Source organism: Cherax quadricarinatus, chromosome 18, assembly GCF_038502225.1.
Source record: "Cherax quadricarinatus isolate ZL_2023a chromosome 18, ASM3850222v1, whole genome shotgun sequence".
Taxonomy (NCBI): domain Eukaryota; kingdom Metazoa; phylum Arthropoda; class Malacostraca; order Decapoda; family Parastacidae; genus Cherax; species Cherax quadricarinatus.
The window spans coordinates 36,139,180-36,164,550 of NC_091309.1; the positions used below are offsets into that span (position 1 = coordinate 36,139,180).

Below are 25,371 nucleotides of genomic sequence, written 5' to 3' on the forward strand. Positions count from 1 at the left end.
GTAGAGAAAAATGTTATTTTAGTGCCAGGAATGTCTGCATTGTTTATTCTGGACCGTATTTTGTAACTGGCATCTTTTGAAATTTGTCTGAAATTGGCCAAATTGCCAATTTCTGACCACTTTATTGGGTAGTTGAAATCAGTAAATGGGTGGTTTCTTGTACTCAATCAATAGGACAAATGAAGCTCTAGCGAAATAGCTACGAGTTTGGTCAACTGAAACAATGGCTGAAAATAGGGCTCAAAGTGGGCGAAATCACCAATGCATACATATTGCTGAAACAGCTAACATCGGGAGAGCATAATTCTGTAAGTTTTCCATCAAATTTCGTACTTTTGGTGTCATTGCCATCAGGAGACGATTCTCTATCATTTCATAAGATTTTTTTTTTTTTTTTTTGAAAATTCAACACTGAGAGCAAGTTTGTGAGCCAGGGTCTCGACAGTGAAATGGTTAAAAATATCAAGGAGTGTTTTACAGAGAATTATCAGTACTGAGGTGTCAACAGAATATAAAAGCTACAGACTATCAAATTCAAAGGAGATAGTTAATCAAAAAAAAAAACAAAAAAAAAAAAATAATAATAAGAGAATCAAACATGGAATGCAAGCCAGTATTTAAATGGTAACAGACATGGCCTGATGATGCCAAAAAAAAGGAAGAAAATTTTTGAGCACTGGTCTAAACTACCTGCTGACTTTTCATAGTTTACAGGCTTAGAGGGATAATATATTTGAAATCAGGTACTCCAGCAGTTGAATATAATATGATCAAGATTTAATGTAGTTTTAGGTGCCATGCTCCAACGTCCAAATTATTTCCAGTGGTTACTTGTTGTGATCAGTGCTTAATCTAGATTAAGCGTGCAGTACTCCACTGTGCATAGGGCATGTTATTTCAAGGAATAAAATAAACAGCAATCCATATTCCAGAAAATTAGGGCAAACAAAAGCAAATATTGACTAGGTCAACAAAAGTAAACTTCCACTTCAAACAAGCCAATGGATCAACATATGGATACCATAGCCCAACATCAACTCAGTCATGCAATGAGTATGAACAACACTAAAATTCTACGTGAAAACACAACTATTGAAAATAGGTTAGGTTAAGTAAGATTCATCAGGAAACAAAACAAGTATTTCCTATCATGGGTCTAAGTCACTAGAGCATTTGGTCATTTGACCGAAGTCTTCCACTGGCTTAATTGGTTCACCCCTTTAACACTGAGGTTGAGTACCTTGTAAGTGAGACTATAGCATTCAAGGTAGCTAGGAAGAGCCTTCAATATCAAATTATTTCTCAATGTATTAAATAATATACAGAAAAGAAAGTCCAATGAAAGGTACATATTCAACAGCCAATCCTTAACTCAAAAAACAAAAGATAGAGCTGTAAATCTTATTATGGCCTTTATAATTTAAAACACTAAACTGATTATATACTGTAACTTACCTTATACTCAAAGCAAGAGACTGCTACATAAAGTACATCCAGCAGCTGATGGAGACGATTATGTGGTAGTTCAGAAAGAGTATGGCGAAGGGTCGTTTCATCTGCATTACGCAATACCCACAAGAGGCAGATGAGCAAGTTCCGTGTTGTTTCAGAACTCAAAGGGCACTTGCGCGGCTGTTGTTGCTGTATAAATGAAAATGCAGGCCTTCATGATGAAGCTCAGTTGAAGTAAATACTTTATCTACACACGTTTCACGATTTGCTCAGTAAAATAATTTAACAAGAATTACGAACACAAGCAAAATGTCAACATACAATATTAAGGTTATGTAGTTATTTATAATATACAAGAAGATTAATGATATAATGTTCTTTTTTAAGTATAGTTACAGCACTTGATTAAAAAAAAAAAAAAAAGACACTGAAAGAAGGAGATGGACACTTACATTTTCCATCTCCTCTTCTGTTGTCTGCATGCAAGTGCAGTGCAATAAAATATTAATGGTGCATATTTTTATTATAACATACATAAAGCTGGTTCACTGTGGTTAAGTGTTTTCCATTTTTTAGTTTAAATAAATTAATATGTCTTATTATGAATTATATTTTCCTCAATCTCAGCAATACCACAAAAATAAAGATTTCATTTATAATATGCATGAAACTACACATCTGTAGATCTAAGATAATTCCTCATCTTCTAGGTTAAACAAAACTTTAACATCTGCAAAAGACATTTATGATGATGAGGGTAAGACTGTGATATCAATGGACATATCCATGGGAATAACCAAACAAGCTCAGCTCTTACATAGTCAATAACTGAGGATTTACAATACATTCATCCAAAGAGAACAAAGAAAATGGAGAATTTTAATTTGAGCAAAAACCATCCAGGTTTTAATGCATGAAATTGATATTGCATCAAAAGTCACTTTGATCCTCAATAAGTTTCTCTGAACCATCAATGAGTATGGTTATGCTCAACCTGCAATCAATCTAATTTGGTACTTCACCTCCCTGTTTGACCTCGCAATCTAGTGAAATTTACGTATAATTCCAGATTTATAATCTAAGGTTAACAACTTATTGTAAAAATGAATTATCAGAAACAATCATGATCAGTGGTACCGTTTACCAGCAGTTTCCTTGCACTTTGTCATTAAATTATGTTTAGAAATGTAATTTTATGTTTTTATAAACAATCAAAAAAATTTTCATAAAAATCGCATTTTCAAAATGGAAACTGATGTGATCAATGAATTGTCGTATGCTGATTAAATTGAAATATTAATCCTTAATTTTAATGGCTGCACAATAATTGCTTTTGACCTAGTATTTTAATTTGAAAATATTTTTATCTGGTCATTTACTAAGGTACATATCAATCCCTCATTGTTCAGCAGCACAGGATGCTGGTGGGAACTGCCACGTATCCATATTATGCACCCAATGGGCAGGTCACATCCTCACACCAACCATTTGAATCTCTGACTGGACACCTGATCTTGTATCTCAACCTAGGAAGACCTACCATATCAAGGTAGAGAATCACATGAGCTGTACTGAAAACCTTTGACTCTTCAAAGTTAAATTTTCACTTTAAAATTTGGGACAAAGACTATGCTTTTCAGACTTCAGATCCTAGTATAAATTTTCGGACCAAGTCTGTGGATTTTGGGCTTCAGATCCTAATAAACACCCTGAAATGTAACTTGCAGCCTGTTATTTTCCCCTCTACATAAACTCAGGAAACTCTTTAGGTTGTGGTAATGCTGGATTTTTTCACCTCCTCCCTTCTCTTCAAACATACAGGGCCATTTAACAGGTACATTCCTTGTAAAAGTTTACCTGTTTAACCTCTTAAACAATCTTATCAACCAAAATTTGAAAGCAAGGCAGAAATAGTGCAAGTCAGAATTACTGATCAACCAAACTGTGTTCTTGTGGTTTTGTAACAAGTTATGCTGGCTTCAGTTAAACAACCTCTGTTGTCATAATGGTGTGTAACTGCATATTAATTCATGCAGGCCTCTCTCTCAAGTTTTGCTTTATCTACAATCATATCCTGTGTGCATTTCTGTTTCACATCTTATAGTTAAATAAAATATATGTAACCAAAAATTTTATTGAAAACACAGATTAAGAGTCCTTCATTCAAAATTCCAAAATTCGAAAAGCTCTGAAATTCAATTTTTTTTTCAGGTGTGGACATAATGCCAAAATGAAAAATTCTAGTCAGTTCTGGGGAGGTTCCCAGGTAATGTACAAGTCTTTGCATACCCAGACAGTTGCTACACATGACCTTATACCCTGGACAGGGCTCTGATATTCTGTTGCCACTAGTTTGTCGCCAAGTCATCACCACTAGACCTATGTGCATTACTCACTGTGATTATCATGTGTTCTGTGCTTATTATCTGTTCTATGGTGCAAAGATATCCCTAAGGGTAACAGTGATAAGAAAAAATAGTGTGCAGAAGCCTTTTAATCAAAACACAGCATCATAGGTGGAGACTGAAAGCCAGCCATTGTCTGTTATTGTTTTTACAGCTGATGCAGATATTCTCCCAATGCTGCTTATAATATATTAAATTATTATTTTCGTAATTAAAAATATTGTATAAAACTACCTACAAGCTAAGTGTATGTATAAACTGTATTCAAAATATAAACTGATTTTATGTTTGGACTTATGGTACCATCCCATATACAGTGGAACCTCAGTTGTTGAATTTAATTCATTCCAGATGTCGATTCAACGACCAAAACGGAAAATCACCATAGCAATTTTTCCCATAAAGAATACTGTAAACAGAATTAATCTGTTCCAGACCCCAAATAACAATAAAATAATATAATAAAAATGTACTTACAACTTTCTTTCAATGCACCAGCTGTATCCTATGGAGGCGGGGTGGCCCAAACGGAAAAACGAAAGTTTCTCCTTGTAAATTTAGTAATGTATACAGGAGAAGGGGTTACTAGCCCCTTTCTCCCAGCATTTTAGTCGCCTCTTATGACATGCATGGCTTATGGAGGAAGAATTCTGTTCCACTTCCCCATGGTGATAAGAGGAAATAAAGAAGAACAAGAGCTTGTAAGAAGACAAGAAAACCCAGAGGGGTGTGTGTGTATACATATGCATATGCTTGTACATGCATGTGTAGTGTGACCTGAGTGTAAGCATAAGTAGCAAGATATACTTGTTATTTCACATGTTTATGAGACAAAAAAAGACACCAGCAATCCTACCATCATGTAAAACAATTACAGGCTTCCATTTTACATTCACTTGGCAGAACAGTAGTACCTCCCTGGGCAGTTGCTGTCTGCCAACCTACTACCAAGGTACTTACTACATAAAACTGTAAAAATGAATACTAAAAGAATCCTTAACTGAAATACTGTACAGTAAATGAAAATATAATTGCCTCTTACCTGTCAGAGGAGAGCTAATGGCATACTGGGAGCAGGAGGTGGAGGAGAGGAGGTGGAATGTTACTGTTCAGAAGGAGAGCCACTTTCTATTAATATGTCAGGCAACTCTCCTTCTGGTGTTGTTTATCTTCTTCGTCTCTTTTCACCACTAACACCTTGTTCTGCCTCACTGGTTCTTTGTCTCTCTAAAAACCTGTCCAGTGAAGCTCGTTTCATGTTCTGTTTTAACACTTGTCTAAATTGAGACATTACACTGTCATTGTACATGTTAGAGAGACGGTCACTGTTTTAAGTCAAAAGAGGAGAGGGGCAGTCAAGAAATCAATATATTCAGTTAGAGAGAGAAATAAAAACAGGAATAAGAAAAGCAAAAAGAGATTGTGAGGTTGAAGTTGCAAGAGAATCGAAGACTAACCCAAGAGGATTCTTTCAGGTAGACAGAAGTAAGATTAAGGACAAGATAGGCCCACTCAAAAGTTACTTGGGTCAGCTCACCAACAGTGATAGGGAAATGTGTAACATTTTTAACACTTACTTCCTCTCAGTTTTTACACAGGAAGATACTAGCGATATTCCAGAAATAATAAATTATGTAGAACAGGATGATAAACTATGCATGATTAGGGTCACAAGTGACATGGTCCTTAGACAAATAGATAAATTAAAATCTAACAAATCCCCAGACCCTGATGAACTGTACACAAGGGTTCTAAAGGAATGTAAAGAGGAGCTTAGCAAACTTTTGGCTAATCTTTTCAACATATCACTACAAACTGACATAGTGCCAGATAAGAGGAAAATGGCAAATGTGATACCTATTTTCAAAGCAGGTGACAGGCCCTTAACTTTGAACTATAGACCAATAAGCCTCACCTCCACAGTGGGAAAATTTATGGAATCAAAAATTGCTGAGGCAATTTGTAGCCATCTTGAAAAACATAAATTGATCAATGATCTCAGCACGGTTTTACAACAGGGCATTCCTGTCTTACGAATTTATTGATTTTTTCACTGAGGTACTTGAGGAGGTAGATGATGGTAATGAATATGATATTGTGTATGTGGATGAATAGAGTCCCACATCAGAGACTATTGAGGAAAATTAAGGCACACAGAATAGGAGAAATTTTTCCTGGACAGAGGCATGGTTGACTGATAGGCAGCAGAGAGTTTGCATAAATGGGGAGAAATCAGAGTGGGGAAGCATCACAAGTGATGTTCCACAGGGGTCAGTGTTGGGCCCCTTATTGTTCACTGTCTACATAAATGACATAGATAAGGGAATAAATAGTGATATACATAAGCAAGTTTGCTGATGACACTCAAATAGGCCAACAAATTCATTCTGACGAGGACATTAGAGCACTCCAGGAAGATTTGAATAGACTGATGCAGTGGCCAGAGAAGAGTCAGATGGAGTTTAATATAGACAAATGCAAAGTTCTAAACAATGGACAAGAAAACAACCATGCCACATATAAACTAAATAATGTAGATCTTAATATTATTGATTGTGAAAAGGATTTGGGAGTTCTGGTTAGCAGTAATCTAAAACCAAGACAGCAGTGCAAAAGTATTCGCAATAAAGCGAACAGAATCCTTGGCTTCAAATCAAGAAGCATAAATAATAGGAGTCCTCAGGTTGTTCTTCAATTCTATATATCCTTGGTTAGGCCTCATCTAGATTATGCTGCAGTTTTGGTCACCGTATTACAGAATGGAAATAAATGCTCTGGAAAGCATACAAAGGAGGATGACAAAGTTGATCCCATGTCTCAGAAATCTTCCCTATGAGAATAGACTGAGGACCCTGAATCTGCACTCTCTAGAAAGGTGTAGAATTAGGGGGGATATGACTGAAGTGTATAAATGGAAAACAGGAATAAATAAAGGGGATGTATATAGCATGCCAAAAATATCTAGCCAAGACAGGACTCACAGCACTGGTTTTAAGTTGGAAAAACTCAGATTCAGGAAGGATATAGGAAAGCACTGGATGAGTGGAACAAACTCCCGAGTACCGTCATAGAAGCTAAAACGTTGTGTACTTTTAACCCTTAAACAGTCCAAACGTATATATACGTTCACTCGCGTAGTGCCCCAAATTTTTTGAGATTTTTTTTTTTTAAAAGGAAAAAAGAGCATATGGTACCCAGGCATCCACAATTATTTTAATATGGTGCACAGTGAGTGCGCACACCCATTCTCTCATGTCTAGGTGACTCAGGCTTATTATGGCAATGTTGAATGAATGACAAAGAAAACGTATACATACGTTTGAGGCGCTACGCGCGTGAACGTATATATACGTTTGGACCGTTTAAGGGTTAAAAATAGGTTACATAAATATATGAGTGGCTGTGGGTGGGTGTGAGTTGGACCTGACTAGCTTGTGCTACTAGGCCAGATGCCATGCTTCTTCCTTAACCCTTTTAGCTCTGACAGAATTTCAGGTTCCCAGCTTATTTCTATAACCATAGCAATGTACTGGTAACAGTTGGAAGCCATAGAAAACTGGAGGGACCTTCACTACCTTCTATAAACCTACTTGATTGTGAATCTGGTAACTTGGTAGCTCTCTGCCTCACACAACATATCAACAAATGAGAACAAACCAATATACCTTTCATAATTCAGGGTGACCTGACCTAACTAGGTTGGGGCATTGGCTTAAGCCGGTAGGAGACGTGGACCTGCCTCGCGTGGGCCAGTAGGCCTGCTGCAGTGTTCCTTCTTTCTTACGTTCTTATGTTCTTTGTCTGGATGGTATTTTTCAGCAAACTCCTGCACATCATGCCATTTAGCACATATTTCCTTGACAAGGGCATTGGGCACACCATCCCTTCCCTCCTCTTCCTCAGATGACAGCTCCTTTGCTGCAATCTGTTGCTGCTGCTCCTGAAGATGTACATGTTCTTCCATGGTGAGTTCAGTTCTATGCTCCTCCAACAACTCCTCCATATCATATTCAGTCATATCTAGGCCTAAGGTCTTCCTCAGGGACACAATATAACATTGTTCTTCTTGAAAACTTGTGGATTTTCAGAATGATAAACAAGTAAGGGCTTCAATTTGAAATCCCCACTTGCATTACCACACAATAACAGAGTGAGCCTGTCTTTCATTGGCTGGTGTCCTGGCACTGACTTTTCCTCTTCAGTTTTGTAGGTCCTCTTGGGCATTTTCTTCCAGAAGAGGCCTGTCTCGTCACAATTGAATGCTTGTTGGGGGAGAAATCCCTCAGCCTCTACATACACTTGGAATTCAGTAACATACTTTTAAACAGTCACTGTGTCAGCACTAGCAGCCTCCCCATGCCTAGCTACACTATGAATGCCACTTCTTTTCTTAAAATTATCAAGCCCCTACTAGACTTGAAGGATTGCTTTTTCACAAATAATGGCCTCTGAAACACTATCACCTTGTAACTGTTTTTCATTTATCTAAATCAACAAGAGTTTTTCAACCTCCTCAATCATTTGTGGCTTTTTCCTTGATATCACTTTCACACCTTTGGCAAGGCCAGCTGCTGTAATTTTTTCCCTTTGGTTTTTTACAACTTTTCTTTTTGCTTTCATCTTCTTATCCTTCTTTGGACTCATGATAACTTATCTCACAATAAAAAAAATGCACCAAAACTGCAATAAAAGTTCACAAGATGCACAGCAAAAGCTCAAGAGATGTTTACAGCATATGAGTTAGTACATATACTGACTGAGAACCATGCTATCGACTCACTGCCAGGCGAGCCACTTTGTCCTGTTCACGCTCTCTGTTGACAACCAAGAGCCCGTAAGAAAACCAGGACATTTTTTCTCAAATTCCTCACTCAAAACCCAATTTGTTTGACAAGTAAGGCATTTGACAACCGAGGTTCCATTGTATATTCCAAAAACAGAAAAATTCGGAAATCCGAGGCACTTCCAGCCTCATGTATTACAGATAAGGGATACTCAACAGGTAATATTTCACTTACCTTAAGAAAAAAATTTTGTTAGCCCTAAATAACAATTACAGTATCTTGCCTTCAGAAAACAATTTTGTTATTCCTAAATAACAATTGTGATATCTTACCTTAAGAAAATTTTGTTATTCCTAAATAACATTACAGTATCTTACCTTAAGAAAACTATAATGTTATTCCTCAATAACATTTATAGTATCTTTTATTTTGGATCAACTATACTATGACTTGAGCTGCTTGTTCACCAATTAACATTTTCAACAATCTCTCAACATAATAAATACAAGATAGTGAGACTACTATTTATCATAATCTTAAAATGACTGACATTATCATATTGCATCTCAAGTCATAGTAACTCTGTCTATGAAATAGGTGAGGCTTTATTAATATACTTACCCCTTGAATAACATCATAGTCACTCTCCTTATTTGCAAACATGGATGAACCAGCAATAGCAAGTGCAACATTCTGATGAATGTGTGTTGGTCCTCCCTCATTCTCATCACCAAGAGATGACATTAAGTACCGGTCTGCAATAAATGAATCATAATACACAAAATTAACTTCCAAAGAGAGTCATTAATATCTACATACAGTATACAGCACCTCTTCAAGCTCCACTTTAAACCTGTCACTGGCTGAAGAAAACTTAATATTTTTTTTTTTTTTTCAACAAGTCGGCCGTCTCCCACTGAGGCAGGGTGACCCAAAAAAGAAAGAAAATCCCCAAAAAGAAAATACTTTCATCATCATCCAACACTTTCACCACACTCACACACTATCACTTTTTTTGCAGAGGTGCTCAGAATACAACAGCTCAGAAGCATACACATATAAAGATACACAACATATCCCTCCAAACTGCCAATATCCCAAACCCCTCCTTTAAAGTGCAGGCATTGTACTTCCCATTTCCAGGACTCAAGTCCGACTATATGAAAATAACCGGTTTCCCTGAATCCCTTCACTAAATATTACCCTGCTCACACTCCAACAGATCGTCAGGTCCCAAGTACCATTCGTCTCCATTCACTCCTATCTAACACGCTCACGCACGCTCGCTGGAAGTCCAAGCCCCTTGCCCACAAAACCTCCTTTACCCTCTCTCTCCAACCCTTTCGAGGACGACCCCTACCCCGCCTTCCTTCCCCTATAGATTTATATGCTTTCCATGTCATTCTACTTTGATCCATTCTCTCTAAATGACCAAACCACCTCAACAACCCCTCTTCTGCCCTCTGACTAATACTTTTATTAACTCCACACCTTTTCCTAATTTCCACACTCCGAATTTTCTGCATAATATTTACACCACACACTGCCCTTAAACAGGACATCTCCACTGCCTCCAACCGTCTCCTCGCTGCTGCATTTACCACCCAAGCTTCACACCCATATAAGAGTGTTGGTACTACTATACTTTCATACATTCCCTTCTTTGCCTCCATAGATAACGTTTTTTGACTCCACATATACCTCAATGCACCACTCACCTTTTTTCCCTCAACAATTCTATGATTAACCTCATCCTTCATAAATCTATCCGCCGACACATCAACTCCCAAGTATCTGAAAACATTCACTTCTTCCATACTCCTCCTCCCCAATTTGATATCCAATTTTTCTTTATCTAAATCATTTGATACCCTCATCACCTTACTCTTTTCTATGTTCACTTTCAACTTTCTACCTTTACACACATTCCCAAACTCATCCACTAACCTTAGCAATTTTTCTTTAGAATCTCCCATAAGCACAGTATCATCAGCAAAAAGTAACTGTGTCAATTCCCATTTTGAATTTGATTCCCCAAAATTTAATCCCACCCCTCTCCCGAACACCCTAGCATTTACTTCCTTTACAACCCCATCTATAAATATATTAAACAACCATGGTGACATTACACATCCCTGTCTAAGACCTACTTTTACCGGGAAGCAGTCTCCCTCTCTTCTACACACCCTAACCTGAGCCTCACTATCCTCATAAAAACTCTTTACAGCATTTAATAACTTACAACCTATTCCATATACTTGCAACATCTGCCACATTGCTCCTCTATCCACTCTATCATATGCCTTTTCTAAATCCATAAATGCAATAAAAACTTCCCTACCTTCATCTAAATACTGTTCACATATATGCTTCAATGTAAACACTTGATCTACACATCCCCTACCCACTCTGAAACCTTCTTGCTCATCCGCAATCCTACATTCTGTCTTGCCTCTAATTCTTTCAATTATAACCCTACCGTACACTTTTCCTGGTATACTCAGTAAACTTATTCCTTTATAATTTTTACAATATCTTTTGTCCCCTTTCCCTTTATATAAAGGGACTATACATGCTCTCCACCAATCCCTAGGTACCTTCCCCTCTTTCATACATTTATTAAACAAAAGTACCAACCACTCCAACACTATATCCCCCCCCTGCTTTTAACATTTCTGTCGTGATCCCATCAGTTCCAGCTGCTTTACCCCCTTTCATTCTACGTAATGCCTCATGTACCTCCCCCACACTTACATTCTGCTCTTCTTCACTCCTAAAAGATGGTATACCTCCCTGACCAGTGCATGAAATTACTGCCTCTCTTTCTTCCTTAACATTTAAAAGTTCCTCAAAATATTCTCGCCATCTACCTAATACCTCCCTCTCCCAATCTACTAACTCCCCTACTCTGTTTTTAACTGACAAATCCATACTTTCCCTAGGCTTTCTTAACTTGTTTAACTCACTCAAAAAATTTTTCTTATTTTCATTAAAATTCCTTGACAGTGCCTCTCCCACTCCATCATCTGCTCTCCTTTTGCATTCTCTCACCACTCTCTTTACCTTTCTTTTACTCTCAATATACTCTACTCTTCTTATAACACTTTCTGCTTTGTAAAAACCTCTCATAAGCTACCTTTTTCTCTTTTATCACACCCTTTACTTCATCAATCCACCAATCACTCCTCTTTCCTCCTGTCCCCACCCTCCTATAACCACAAACTTCTGCCCCACATTCCAATACTGCATTTTTAAAACTATTCCAACCCTCTTCAACCCCCCCCCCCCCCACTACTCATTTTTGCACTAGCCCACCTTTCTGCCAATAGTCGCTTATATCTCACCCGAACTTCCTCCTCCCTTAGTTTATACACTTTCACCTCCCTCTTACTTGTTGTTGCTACCTTCCTCTTTTCCCATCTACCTCTTACTCTAACTGTAGCTACAACTAAATAATGATCCGATATATCAGTTGCCCCTCTATAAACATGTACATCCTGGAGCCTACCCATCAACCTTTTATCCACCAATACATAGTCTAATAAACTACTTTCATTACGTGCTACATCATAATTTGTATATTTATTTATCCTCTTTTTCATAAAATATGTATTACTTTTTACCAAATCTCTTTCTACACATAGCTCAATTAAAGGTTCCCCATTTACATTTACCCCTGGCACCCCAAATTTACCTACTACTCCCTCCATAACATTTTTACCCACTTTAGCATTGAAATCCCCAACCACTATTACTCTCACACTTGATTCAAAACTCCCCACGCATTCACTCAACATTTCCCAAAATCTCTCTCTCTCCTCTACACTTCTCTCTTTTCCAGGTGCATACACGCTTACTATAACCCACTTTTCACATCCAATCTTTATTTTACTCCACATAATCCTTGAATTTATACATTTGTAGTCCCTCTTTTCCTGCCATAGCTTATCCTTCAACATTATTGCTACTCCTTCTTTAGCTCTAACTCTATTTGAAACCCCTGACCTAATCCCATTTATTCCTCTCCATTGAAACTCTCCCACCCCCTTCAGCTTTGTTTCACTTAAAGCCAGGACATCCAGTTTCTTCTCATTCATAACATCCACAATCATCTCTTTCTTATCATTTGCACAACATCCAAGCACATTCAGACTTCCCACTTTGACAATTTTCTTCTTCTTATTCTTTTTAGTAATCTTTACAGGAAAAGGGGTTACTAGCCCATTGTTCCCGGCATTTTAGTTGACTTTTACAACATGCATGGCTTACAGAGGAAAGATTCTTATTCCACTTCCCCATGATGATGATGAAAATTAAGCTGTCAGTGAACACCATGTAATGTCACCATGGTTGTTTAATATATTTATAGATGGGGTTGTAAAAGAAGTAAATGCTAGGGTGTTCGGGAGAGGGGTGGGATTAAATTATGGGGAGTCAAATACAAAATGGGAATTGACACAGTTGCTTTCTGCTGATGATACTGTGCTTATGGGAAGATTTTAAAGAAAAATTGCTAAGGTTAGTGGGCGAGTTTGGGAGTGTGTGTAAAGGTAGAAAGTTGAATGTGAACATAGAAAAGAGTAAGGTGATGAGGGTATCAAATGATTTACATAAAGAAAAATTGGATATCAAATTGTGGAGGAGGAGTATGGAAGAAATGAATGTTTTCAGATACTTGGGAGTTGACGTGTCGGCGGATAGATTTATGAAGGATGAGGTTAATCACAGAATTGATGAGGGAAAAAAGGTGAGTGGTGTGTTGAGGTATATGTGGAGACAAAAAACATTATCTATGGAGGCAAAGAAGGGAAATGTATGAAAGTCTAGTAGTACCAACACTCTTATATGGGTGTGAAGCTTGGGTTGTGAATGCAGCAGCGAGGAGACGGTTGGAGGCAGTGGAGATGTCCTGTCTAAGGGCAATGTGTGGTGTAAATATTTTGCAGAAAATTCGGAGTGTGGAAATTAGAAGGTGTGGAGTTAATGTATTAGTCAGAGGGCTGAGGAGGGGTTGTTGAGGTGGTTTGGTCATTTAGAAAGAATGGATCAAAGTAGAATGACATGGAGAGCTTATAAATCTGCAGGGGAAGGAAGGCGGGGTAAAGGTCATCCTCGAAAAGGTCGGAAGGAAGGGGTAAGGGAGGTTTTGTGGGTGAAGGGCTTGGACTTCCAGCAAGCGTGCATGAGCGTGTTCGATAGGAGTGAATGGAGACGAATGGTATTTGGGACCTGACGATCTATTGGAGTGTGAGCAGGGTAATATTTAGTGAAGGGATTCAGGGAAACTGGTTATTTTTATATAGCCAGACTTGAGTACTGGAAATGGGAAGTACAATGCCTGCACTCTAAAGGAGGAGTTTCAGGATATTAGCGGTTTGGATGGATATGTTGTGCAGCTTTATACGTATATGCTTCTAAACTGTTGTATTCTGAGCACCTCTGCAAAAACAGTGATTATGTGTGAGTGAGGTGAAAATGTTGAATGATGATGAAAGTATTTTCTTTTTGGGGATTTTCTTTCTTTTTGGGTCACCCTGCCTCGGTGGGAGACGGCCGACTTGCTAAAAAAAAAAAAATTCACCTTACTACTTTTTTAAATAAAATCACTTTTACTTTAATGTAAAATTACAATATTATTCATTATTTACATACAATATCCATGAAAACTTTATCTGCACAGTAGTAATATAAAGAAAATCCTGTAGCACAATACTTCCCCAGTTCTAAATATATAAATCCTGTTACACAATATTTCCTCACCTCTCAACACACTAATCATGAGATACAATACTTTCTCACAGAAGAAATTGGATCACTACCTCTGCCAAGTGCCAGATTAACCAGACTGTGATGGACATGAAGGCCTGTGGGCCACTAACAGCAACAGCCTGGTTGAACAGGCAATTAACAAGAAAACTTGGCCCCAGGCTGGGTTGCAAAGATAGAAAAACTCTTGAAACAGTCACAGGTTTATCAAAGGTATATAAACTCTGAACATAAAAATCCTGTGGCACAATGCATTCACTTCTCTCAATACACAAATCTTGTGGCACAATGTTTTCTAATCTCTCGATACAAATCCTGTGGCACAATGCTTTCCCACTGCTCAAAATATCCTGTGGCACAACATTTTCTCACTCTCAACACAAATTCTGTGGCATAATACTTATGCATCTCTCAGTATACAAATCCTGTGGCACAATACTTCACTACCTCTCAGCACACATATTTTGAGGCACAATACTTCCCAACCTCTCAATATACAAATCCCTGAGTCAAACAAGTCACCTCCCACCAAGGTAGGGTGGCTCAAAACAGAGGAAACAAATTCACCATCATTCAATCGCTGTCTTGCCAGAAGTGTGCTGACATCACAGTTCAGATGGCCCTCGAAACTACAACATCCCCACCCCATCTTCCAGAGTGAATGCATTGTACTTCCCACTTCCGAGACTCAAGTCCAGCTAACCAGTTTCCCTGAATCCTTTCATAAATGTTACCTTGCTCACACTTCAACAGCACAGCAAGTCATAAAAAAAACTTTCTCCAGTGGCTCCAATCTAACATGTGTACTATATATACATTTCTTTGCCAAGAAGGAATTCTCAATTATCCTCTTCAAATATGGAAAGTAGCTAAGCGTACACTTGGCACTGGCAAAGGTGTGGAGTTGTGGTAAAGCATCGATGACAATACTGAGGAGTGGCAGGTATAGTGCTACCACACGAGCCTTCACTTCTGGCTCAGTGTACCGATCGTCTGTGTCGTGACTCGTCAGCAGGTTTCTGATGCTGTTTACTGCTCTTCCAATAATGGTGGGGTTACTGAAAAAAGTATAGAAAAATAACAAGTGCTAAATGATGCAAGGTATATCAAAGACAATTGCTTTTCCAAAATTTTACCTGCACACAACTTTTAAAACTCATCACAATTTAATACATAATCAAAATATCTAGCTACTTGATTTTACACATCATGAACACATTGTAGCAATAAAAATAACTATTTGTATGTAAGCTACAAAGCAAATTGAGTTTTATTTTGTATATTTTGTATATTTCAAATTAATAAATAAATAAATAAATAAATAATGTGAAAAATCATTAGAGGCATTATTAGGAACTGTTGTGGACAGTAAACAAAGATTATAAATTCATTAATATAACAAAGATGACTATCACAAAGTATATAATGAAAATAAGGAAGGGCAAGGTGAAACATGCCAGCATTCCTCACCGGAAACAGGTATTGCAGTAAAATATTTTTTTTAAATTATGATGTCTGAATCCTTAAGCACTGCAATTTTTTTTCCACACAGCCATTTCCTGCCAAAGCAGGATAACCCAAAGAAACAAACACATTCACCATCATTCAGTCAATCACTGTCATGCCAGAAGTGTGTTGACATCACAATTCAATTTACCCTCCAAATGCAACATCTCCACCTCTCTTCCACAATGCAGGCACTGCCCTCTTACCCTGTGTTAATCTGTAAGAACTAATTTTTTAGCCCAGCAACATGCATGTTTATACAAGGGCAAGAAATATATCAGACCATTATTTGCACACAGAATTCATAGTTTGTGGATTAGGAGGTGGTGCAGGGTTACAAAATGTATTAACCAGAGAGCTGAGGAGGGGTTGTTGAGATGACTTGGACATTTAGAGAGGATGGAGCAAAATAGGATGACTTGGAGGGTGTATAAATCTGCAGTAGAGGGAAGGCTGGGTTGGGGTCATCCTAGGAAAGGTTGGAGAGAAGGGGTAAAGAAGGCCTGTATGCAACAGGCTTGAATATCCATATGCAAGGTGCTTGAATATCCAACAGGCATGTGTGAGCATGTTAGTTCAGAGTGGAGGAAAATTATTTTTATGACTTGACACGCTGTTGGAGTGTGAGCAAGGTAACATTTATGAGTGATTCAGGGACACCAGTTAGCCAGACTTGAGTCCTAGAGATGGGAAGTATAATGCCCGTCTCTAAAGGAGGGGTGGGGATATTGTAGTTTGTAGGGGCATCTGAGCTGTAGTATCAGTGCACCTCTGCCAAGCCAATGATTGAGTGTTGGTGAAAGTGTTTCTTCTTTAGCAGGTGAGAGATGGCCAGTGTGTTAAAAAATGAATGCATCACCAAGACTCCCATTTATCATACAAAAAGTTTTTTTATTTATTAATATATACCCCATTACTTTGGTATACCAGTAAACATAGTCAAGCTTTTAACCCTTTCAGGGTCGAAAGGCCCTCTCCTAAACTCGTTCTCAGGGTTGAAAATTTTTCAGAAAAAAAAAATCTTATGAAATGATAGAGAATCTTTTCCCGATCATAATGACACCAAAAGTATGAAATTTGATGGAAAACTTACAGAATTATGCTCTCGTGAAGTTAGCGGTCTCAATGATGTTTACGCATCAGCGATTTCGCCCAATTTGAGCCTTATTTTCGGCCAATTTCAGTGTACTAGTCGACAAAAATCATATCTATTTCGCTAGAACTCCATTTTTTCTATCGAATGAATACAAGAAACCACCCATTTACCCATGTCAACTATCCAATAAAGTGGTCAGAAATTGGCAATTTTGCCAATTTCACACAAATTTCAGAAGATGCCAATTTCCAAATAGCATTCAGAATAAACAAGACAGACACTCCTGGCACTTTAATAGCATTTTCTCTGTTCATCAGCCATGTCCCCAGGCACCTCTTACATCTCTTTTGCTTTCCACTTTGAATTTTTATTCTCACAAAAAATAGAAGATTTACTGTTACGCAGACTACTGCATTAGTGTACAAATGGTGTAGAAATGGTATAAATAATATCAGTGCACTTGTGAAAGAATATTAGACTCACCAGTTGACATGTATTGGATGCTTAGCATGATTTGTTTACTTTTGAACTTTGGTAAAAATTGAACATTTCTGCTACTTTGAGCTCAATTTCAAGGTACTTTTCATTATGAAACCATTCAAAATCATCTCAATTTCTATAATATGTCTTCCATTCTATGAAATGAGACTAGGAAAACTAGAATACAACCATAAATACCATATGAAAATACACTGCAAAGTCGCTGTTTTAAACCAAAAACACAGTCGGAGTTTTTTTTCTCATTATGCACTGTGTGCTGAAGGATTATTTTTTATACTGTGCACACTGATCACACAGACCCATTCTTTCATATGTAGGCCTACCAGCTTTCTCTCACTAGATTTGAAGGTGCTAGAATTTAGGCGGTCTAGTACGTCAATAGCCCTGGTGCGTAAGCCATACTAGTACATACGTCGGAAACCCTGAAAGGGTTAAACAGTACCAAGGTATAGATTTTATCTAGGCTAATCTATAGCAGTATGTACTTCTAGTTGTTTTGTGGCCTGTAATCTGTTTTTGGAAACTAAGTTATATCTAATCCCATTGCCCTAAGTAAGGATTGAAGCAATCTTTCAACTCCTTGTCTTAGTTTTTTGGTTATATCCTAGGTATTGCCTTTTAAACAGTAAACATGTCATTATGAATGGATCATACAATAACTACAACAGTTTAAATGATTGCAGCTTAATATAAAACAAACATTAGCTTCTCTTTCATTGTCAGCAAGAAACACACATTATCTTAAGATAAAACAGCCAAAATTTTAGTTGCAGTCAATGTGGCACCAATCAGCTTGCCACTCTTGCACACATTATAAGGTAATTATGCAGTTCTCATAACATCTATACCTGCGAGCAACTGCATCTAATAAATTAGTAGAGGACATACAGACCATTTTCTAGTAATTACAGTAACAAAAATACAGATGCTAAAGTCTGGAGTGCCATCTGAATTGTGATGTCCACGCACTTCATGCAAGACAGCTACTGAATGAGAGATGGTGAATATTTTCCCTTCATAGGAGGAACAAACAGATGTGAAATAGGAGACTCAGTCTACAATCTCACATCCTACCTTGCTGAAAAATGTCCAATACAGTAAAAATTAATAACTTTAGTAATTGTTACTGGTGTTAAAACCTTTTATTTTGAAATTAACAGAAAACTCCAGGTCTTGAGTCTGAAAAAAATGGGGTAATAGTAATTTATGTTGCCAATTGGTGAACATTTTCTAGAAAATAATAAACTTTTAACAGCACATTCATGAGCGTGTTCGATAGGAGTGAATGGAGACGAATGGTATTTGGGACCTGACGATCTGTTGGAGTGTGAGCAGGGTAATATTTAGTGAAGGGATTCAGGGAAACCGGTTATTTTTATATAGCCGAACTTGAGTCCTGGAAATGGGAAGTACAATGCCTGCACTCTAAAGATATTAGCAGTTTGGAGGGATATGTTGTGTATCTTTATACGTATATGCTTCTAAACTGTTGTGTTCTGAGCACCTCTGCAAAAACAGTGATTATGTGAGAGTGAGGTGAAAGTGTTAAATGATGATGAAAGTATTTTCTTTTTGGGGATTTTCTTTCTTTTTGGGTCACCCTGCCTAGGCGGGAGACGGCCAAATTGTTAAAAAAAAAAAAAAAAAAATTCTAATTTACAAGGACTTCTGTAACTTAATATTTGCTGTAGGCCATGGCATGCGATCACTAAATTGTATTTTAAAAGAATCTAACAACACATTTCGCAGAAGAAACAACCTCATAAGATATTTCTGAAGTCTGAATAAGGTATTTTGTAAAAGTAACATGAATTATTGTAGGTAGTAGGTTGGTAGACAGCAACCCCCCAGGGAGGTACTACAGTAGTGCCAAGTGAGTGTAAAACGGAATCCTGTAATTGTTTTACATGATGGTAGGATTGCTGGTGTCTTTTTTCTGTCTCTTAAACATGCAAGATTTCAGGTACGTCTTGCTACTTCTACTTACACTTAGGTCACACTACACATACATATACAAGCATATATATACACACACCCCTCTGGGTTTTCTTCTATTTTCTTTCTAGTTCTTGTTCTTGTTAATTTCCTCTTATCTCCATTGGGAAGTGGAACAGAATTCTTCCTCTGTAAGCCATGCGTGTTGTAAGAGGCAACTAAAATGCCAGGAGCAAGGGCCTAGTAACCCCTTCTCCTGTATAAATTACTAAATTTAAAAAGAGAAAGTTTCGTTTTTCTTTTTGGGTCACCCTGCTTTAGTGGGATATGGCTGGTTTGTTGAAAAAAAAAAAACATGAATTATACAAGAGGAAGTCCAAAAGTTTGATTTCCAAACTTACTTGATTTCAAGAGCCGTAGCAAGATCTGATAATACAAGTCCTACTAAGAAGTGTTGCTTGCGGAAGGAGCTGGACAACATCATGAATGCACTGCGGTTTCCACCAAACACAGTTGAGATGAATGATGACTGACTAGTTGTTGATCCAATCTGATGAGTCAAAGCATCAAATTAATTAAAAGTCACAAGATCATAAAAATATGATTGCAAACAAATCTCAGAAAGGAAAAAGATGAGTCCTAAAATGATGAATCATGCTAGGCCAAAATGGACTAGTGGGCAGCACATTAGCTTGTTGGCTTTAGAACTGGTTTGACATGGGTTCAAGCCCCCACCTGTTCTGTAATTTTGATTTTAAAAAGAGTATTTTAAAACACAAATTATTTTATTTACCCATAATATCACTGAGCACCTAACTAATAAGGAAACTTTTTACTAATCCATCCAAAAAAATTACACTCCAGTATTGACCCACCACATATGGACCAATATACTAGCCCCCCTTAAATCAGGGATAATCACAGACAGCACTACTGACCACTACCCAACCTTCCTCTTAATAAACATTAGTAAGCCACCACTCGAATACAACAAAGTTTCATTTAGACTCCATGACGAGGCCTCAATAAGGAATTTCACAGCAGACCTAGAGATTGTTGACTGGCCTACAGAATTCTCCAATGCCAATGGTATTGATGATTGGACAGACATTTTTCTTAACAAAATACTTAGACTCTACAACAAATATTGTCCTATAAAAACGAAACAGATCACAAACAAACGGCTTGGTTGCCCATGGCTAACCAGCACCATTCTGAAATCCATTGATAAGAAGCACCAATATGAAAAGCAATATACACAGGGCTTAATACACGAAGATATTCTTAAACAATATTCAACAGTTCTCACCAAATTAATAAAGAAAGCCAAACAACTGTACTACTCCAGCAGATTCACTGACACAAGAGGAGATATAAAAAAAGACCTGGAAAACACTTTCCCAGATTCTGGGGACCCACAAACTGAAAAAAACCAAGAATATTGTTCTAACTAAACCTCATGAAACACCACTGCATCCCACTGATACAGCTAACAAGATAAACGACTTCTTCTCAAACATAGGATCTAATCTCGCCAGTAAAATCCCACGTACCAATGCCCGTGCCGGGGGCTACCTAGATGGGAATTTCCCAAATTCCTTCTATCTTGTACCAACTGAGCCCACGGAAGTCACCGCGATCATAAAGTCACTTAAAAATACCTCGGGGAATCTGACTTACATCCCACCATTATTGTACAAGCGAGCGGCCCATGTCCTTTCGCATGCTATTACATTACTTTTTAACAAGTCACTAGAAACTAGCACTTTCCCGACACTACTCAAGACAGCAAGGGTTACACCAATACATTAAGGTGGTGGCCCTACAGACTTAAACAACTATAGGCCAATATCAAACTTACCATTGCTATCCAAAATCTTCGAGAAACTCGTGCACAGGAGACTAGATTCATTTATAACGTCACAAAACATACTCAACCCCTGCCAATTTGGATTCAGGAAAAATAAAAGCACTAATGATGCAATTATAAAAATGCTAAACCTGCTTTACACAGCATTGGAAAACAAGGAATATCCGCTAGGAATTTTTATTGACCTAAGAAAAGCGTTTGACACAGTAGACCACGGCATCCTACTCCACAAACTTGACCACTATGGCATAAGAGGCCATGCACTTGCATATTTTAAATCCTACCTTTCTAATAGGTATCAGTATGTCACCATTAAAGACACAGCCTCATCAATATGGCCACTTGATACTGGAGTCCCGCAGGGAAGTGTCCTTGAACCCCTGCTCTTCCTCATTTACATCAATGATCTTCCAAACATATCCCAACACCTGAAACCCATTCTCTTTGCTGATGACACAACTTAAATCATCTCCCACCCTAATCTTGCCACCCTCAACACCACTGTTAACGAGGAGCTGCTCAAAATATCTACAGGACCTTAAATTCCAATATTAACTTTGACCTAAAACGCTTTCTTGATAGTTGTGACAGGATCCACAGGCATAACACCAGACACAAACATCTCTATGACATTCCCCGTGTTCGACTAAACCTTTACAAAAATTCAATGTATTTCAAAGGACCTAAAATCTGGAACACCCTGCCTGAAAACTCTAGAACTGCAGACACATTCATCACTTTCAAAACTACAGTTAGAAAACATCTTATCTCCCTGATCCACCCCAACAACTAACTACATGATAACCACCTGGTGGTTCACAACTACACTCACTCACCCACTGACTATAAACCCAGAAATACTAATCTTAATCTTAAAATAATAAATCCTAACTAGTCATAAGCTTGCCTATGATACTCCAATATACACACTTTATATTGTGCCAAAACAAAAGCATTCACATTGCTAAACTCACAAATTATGATGTAGTCACTTAGCCTTAATACCATAATCTGTAAGGATTTAATGTTAAGAATTAATCTAAGTCTGCTTGAAATGCCTAGCCATGCTAGGCATCCTAGTGGCCCCCTCTGTAATTAGTATTTTATAACATGTAAACCACACAATACCCAAAACCTGTAAACCCCACATTGTAACCCTTATAGAGAATAAACTACAACCTATCCACCCAACTTTCAGAGACCAGATACTCTATTTCCAAAAATTAAGCCCTGTTGTCAGTTTCCCAGTTTCCAAGATTCACTTCACTTCATATGTACGAAAGCAAAAGATTGGGCAGGTGGTGCAAAATACCCACAATGAAAAGTAGGGATGCCATTGGTACACTAAGATAAAACACAATATATGTCTGGGGCCCAAGACTGTTTAACAGCCTCCCACCAAGCATAAGGGGAATTACCAACAGACCCCCAGCTGCCTTCAAGAGGGAGCTGGACCGATACTTAAAGTCAGTGCCAGATGAGCCAGGCTGTGGTCCATATGTTGGACTACATGCAGCCAGCAGTACCTAAAGGCATGCTTAATGATCCAACCCTATTACTCCAACCTATGTTGCTTCATTCATTCTTTCCACATGACAAACCATCTTAATAGCTTTTCTTCCTCTTAGTGAATTAGTCTATGCCTTACATACCACCACTCTTTTAAAAAAATATAACACACTGGCTGTCTCCCATCAAAGCAGGGCAACCCAAAAATGAAACACTTTCACCACCATTCACTCCATGACTGTCTTGCCAGAGACATGCAGATACAACAGTTTAGATGTTGCTCTTAACCCTTTGAGGGTTTTCGTCGTACTAGTACGTTTTACGCGTAGGGGTTTTTGACGTACTAGTACTCATAAATTCTAGCGGCCTCAAATCTAGTGGGAGAAAGCTGGTAGGCCTTCATATGAAAGAATGGGTCTATGTGGTCAGTGTGCACAGTCTAAAAAAAATCCTGCAGCACACAGTGCATAATGAGAAAAAAAAAACTTTGACCATTTTTTTTTAATAAATCAGCGACTTTGCAGTGTATTTTCGTATGGTATTTATTGTTGTATTCTAGTTTTCTTGGTCTCATTTTATAGAATGGAAGACATATTACAGAAATTGAGATGATTTTGACTGGTTTTACAAAGAAAGGTGCCTTGAAATTGAACTCAATGTAGCAGAAATGTTCGATTTTTACCAAACTTCAAAAGTAAACAAATCGTGCCAAGAGTGCAATACACATCAACTGGTGAGTCTAATATTCTTTCACAAGTGCACCAATAATATTTATACCATTTTTTACACTAATGCAGTAGTCTGCATAACAGTAAATCTTATATTTTTTGTGAAAATAAAAATTCAAAGTGGAAAGCAAAAGAATATAAGAGGGGACTTGAGACATGACTAATGACTAGAGGAAATGTCATTTTAGTGCCAGGAATGTCTTTCTTGTTTATTCTGGACCCTATTCCGAAATTGGCATCTTTTGAAATTTGTGTGAAATTGGCAAAATTGCTAAATTCTGACCACTGTACTGGATAGTTGAATTTCATAAATGAGTGGTTTCTTGCATCCATTCGATAGAAAAAATGGAGTTCTAGCGAAATATTCATGTTTTTTGTCGACTAGTACAGTGAAATTGGCCGAAAATGGGGCTCAAAGTGGGCAAAATCGCCGATCCGTAAACATCGCCGAGACCGCTAACTTTGCGAGAGCATAATTCCGTAAGTTTTCTATCAAATTTCAAACTTTTGGTGTCTTTATGATCGGGAAAAGATTCTCTATCTTTTCATAAGAGAAAATAATTTTTTTTTTTTTTAAATTTGGCCGACCCTGAGAACGAGTTTCGGAGAGGGCCTGTCGACCCTCAAAGGGTTAACAGCACATATCCCAAGCCCCTCCTTTAGAGTGCAAGCACTGTACTTCCCACCTCTAGGACTCAAGTCCGGCTAACCAGTTTCCCTGAATCCCTTCACAAAACATTACCCTGCTCATGCTGCAACAGCTCATCAAGCCCCAAAAAAAACATTCGTCTCCACCTACTCCTTTTTATCATGCTCACATGCCTGCTGTTCGTACATTCATAAGTTACAGTCTTGTAAATAAAAGTTCAAGTCATTGTAAATAGTATGGTGAAACCAACAAACTGTGGAAAAGGACATATGCACACGGTTCAAGATAATTATTAACCTTTAAACAGTCCAAACGCAGATCTATGTTTGTACTGCTAGAGCTCCAAAGGTAGATCTACATTTAATTTTCCTGCCTCCAAATTTGGCATGATTGACCTGAGATGCCTAGTCAGTATAGAATGGGTCTTAACACTCAGTGTATGCAGTATTAAAAAATCTGGGACCACTTAGTACCTTGTGGGAGCACCAGTTCAATTGAGTGCCAACTAGAGCGAATAGCATGGCAAATACCAGGGATTCACTGATGTTATGTCGTATTCACACTCCTCTTTTAAGAGGAAAGTGATGTTGACCCAGAGTTTAGTGGCTCTGAGATGGATGTGGCCACAAGTGGTCAAGGAAATATCAAAAACCTTGATAATAACCCATATGCAACATCTGTGCAACATCCTTTCATTTCTGATACCACTGGTAGTGTCATTCTGCCAGAACGTCCTATAACCTATGCCCTAAGTAAAGAGAAACGACTCTAGAACATACGTAATATGTATTCGGCAGGTTGGGTGGCTGACTAGCTGGCTGACTGACTTTGGCTGTCTCTCTATCTGTATCTGTCTCTATCTGTATGTCTCTACCTATATCTGTCTCTGTCTCCGTCTGTCTCTGTATCTGTCTATATCTCTGTCTGTCTATACAGTGGACCCCCAGTTATCGGCTGGTTTGGTTAGCGGCTAACTCGGTTATTGGTGGGTTTTTCAGTGCCTGGTTATCGGCCGTTTTGGATGCGTCCATCTGCTGACTGGGGCAGCTTGCGCTTCAGTTTGGCTTTGTCTCTCGGTGGCTGAGGAAGCTTCTGCTCATACATCCAAACATTTTGCTTGTTTACCATTGTTTTTAGTGGTTTTTCTTGCAGTGCAACTGTGAAATAAGT

General features: G+C 38.0%; 1 protein-coding gene across 12 annotated transcripts in view; it reads right to left on the reverse strand.

Moving 5' to 3' along the window:
* Positions 1-25,371, reverse strand: part of Zir (dedicator of cytokinesis) — a 353,738-nt gene that overhangs the window by 116,651 nt on the left and 211,716 nt on the right. For 9 of the 12 annotated variants that reach the window (XM_070086406.1, XM_070086403.1, XM_070086405.1 and 6 more), the window contains 5 exons: positions 19,847-19,995; positions 15,287-15,465; positions 9,263-9,396; positions 1,905-1,928; positions 1,456-1,641 (listed from right to left, as the gene is read on the reverse strand). In XM_070086406.1, coding sequence (XP_069942507.1) covers positions 1,456-1,641; positions 1,905-1,928; positions 9,263-9,396; positions 15,287-15,465; positions 19,847-19,995 — 672 coding nt within the window. The remainder of the gene's footprint in view (positions 1-1,455; positions 1,642-1,904; positions 1,929-9,262; positions 9,397-15,286; positions 15,466-19,846; positions 19,996-25,371) is intronic. The other 3 variants (XM_070086413.1, XM_070086404.1, XM_070086411.1) reach the window with 1 other exon arrangement.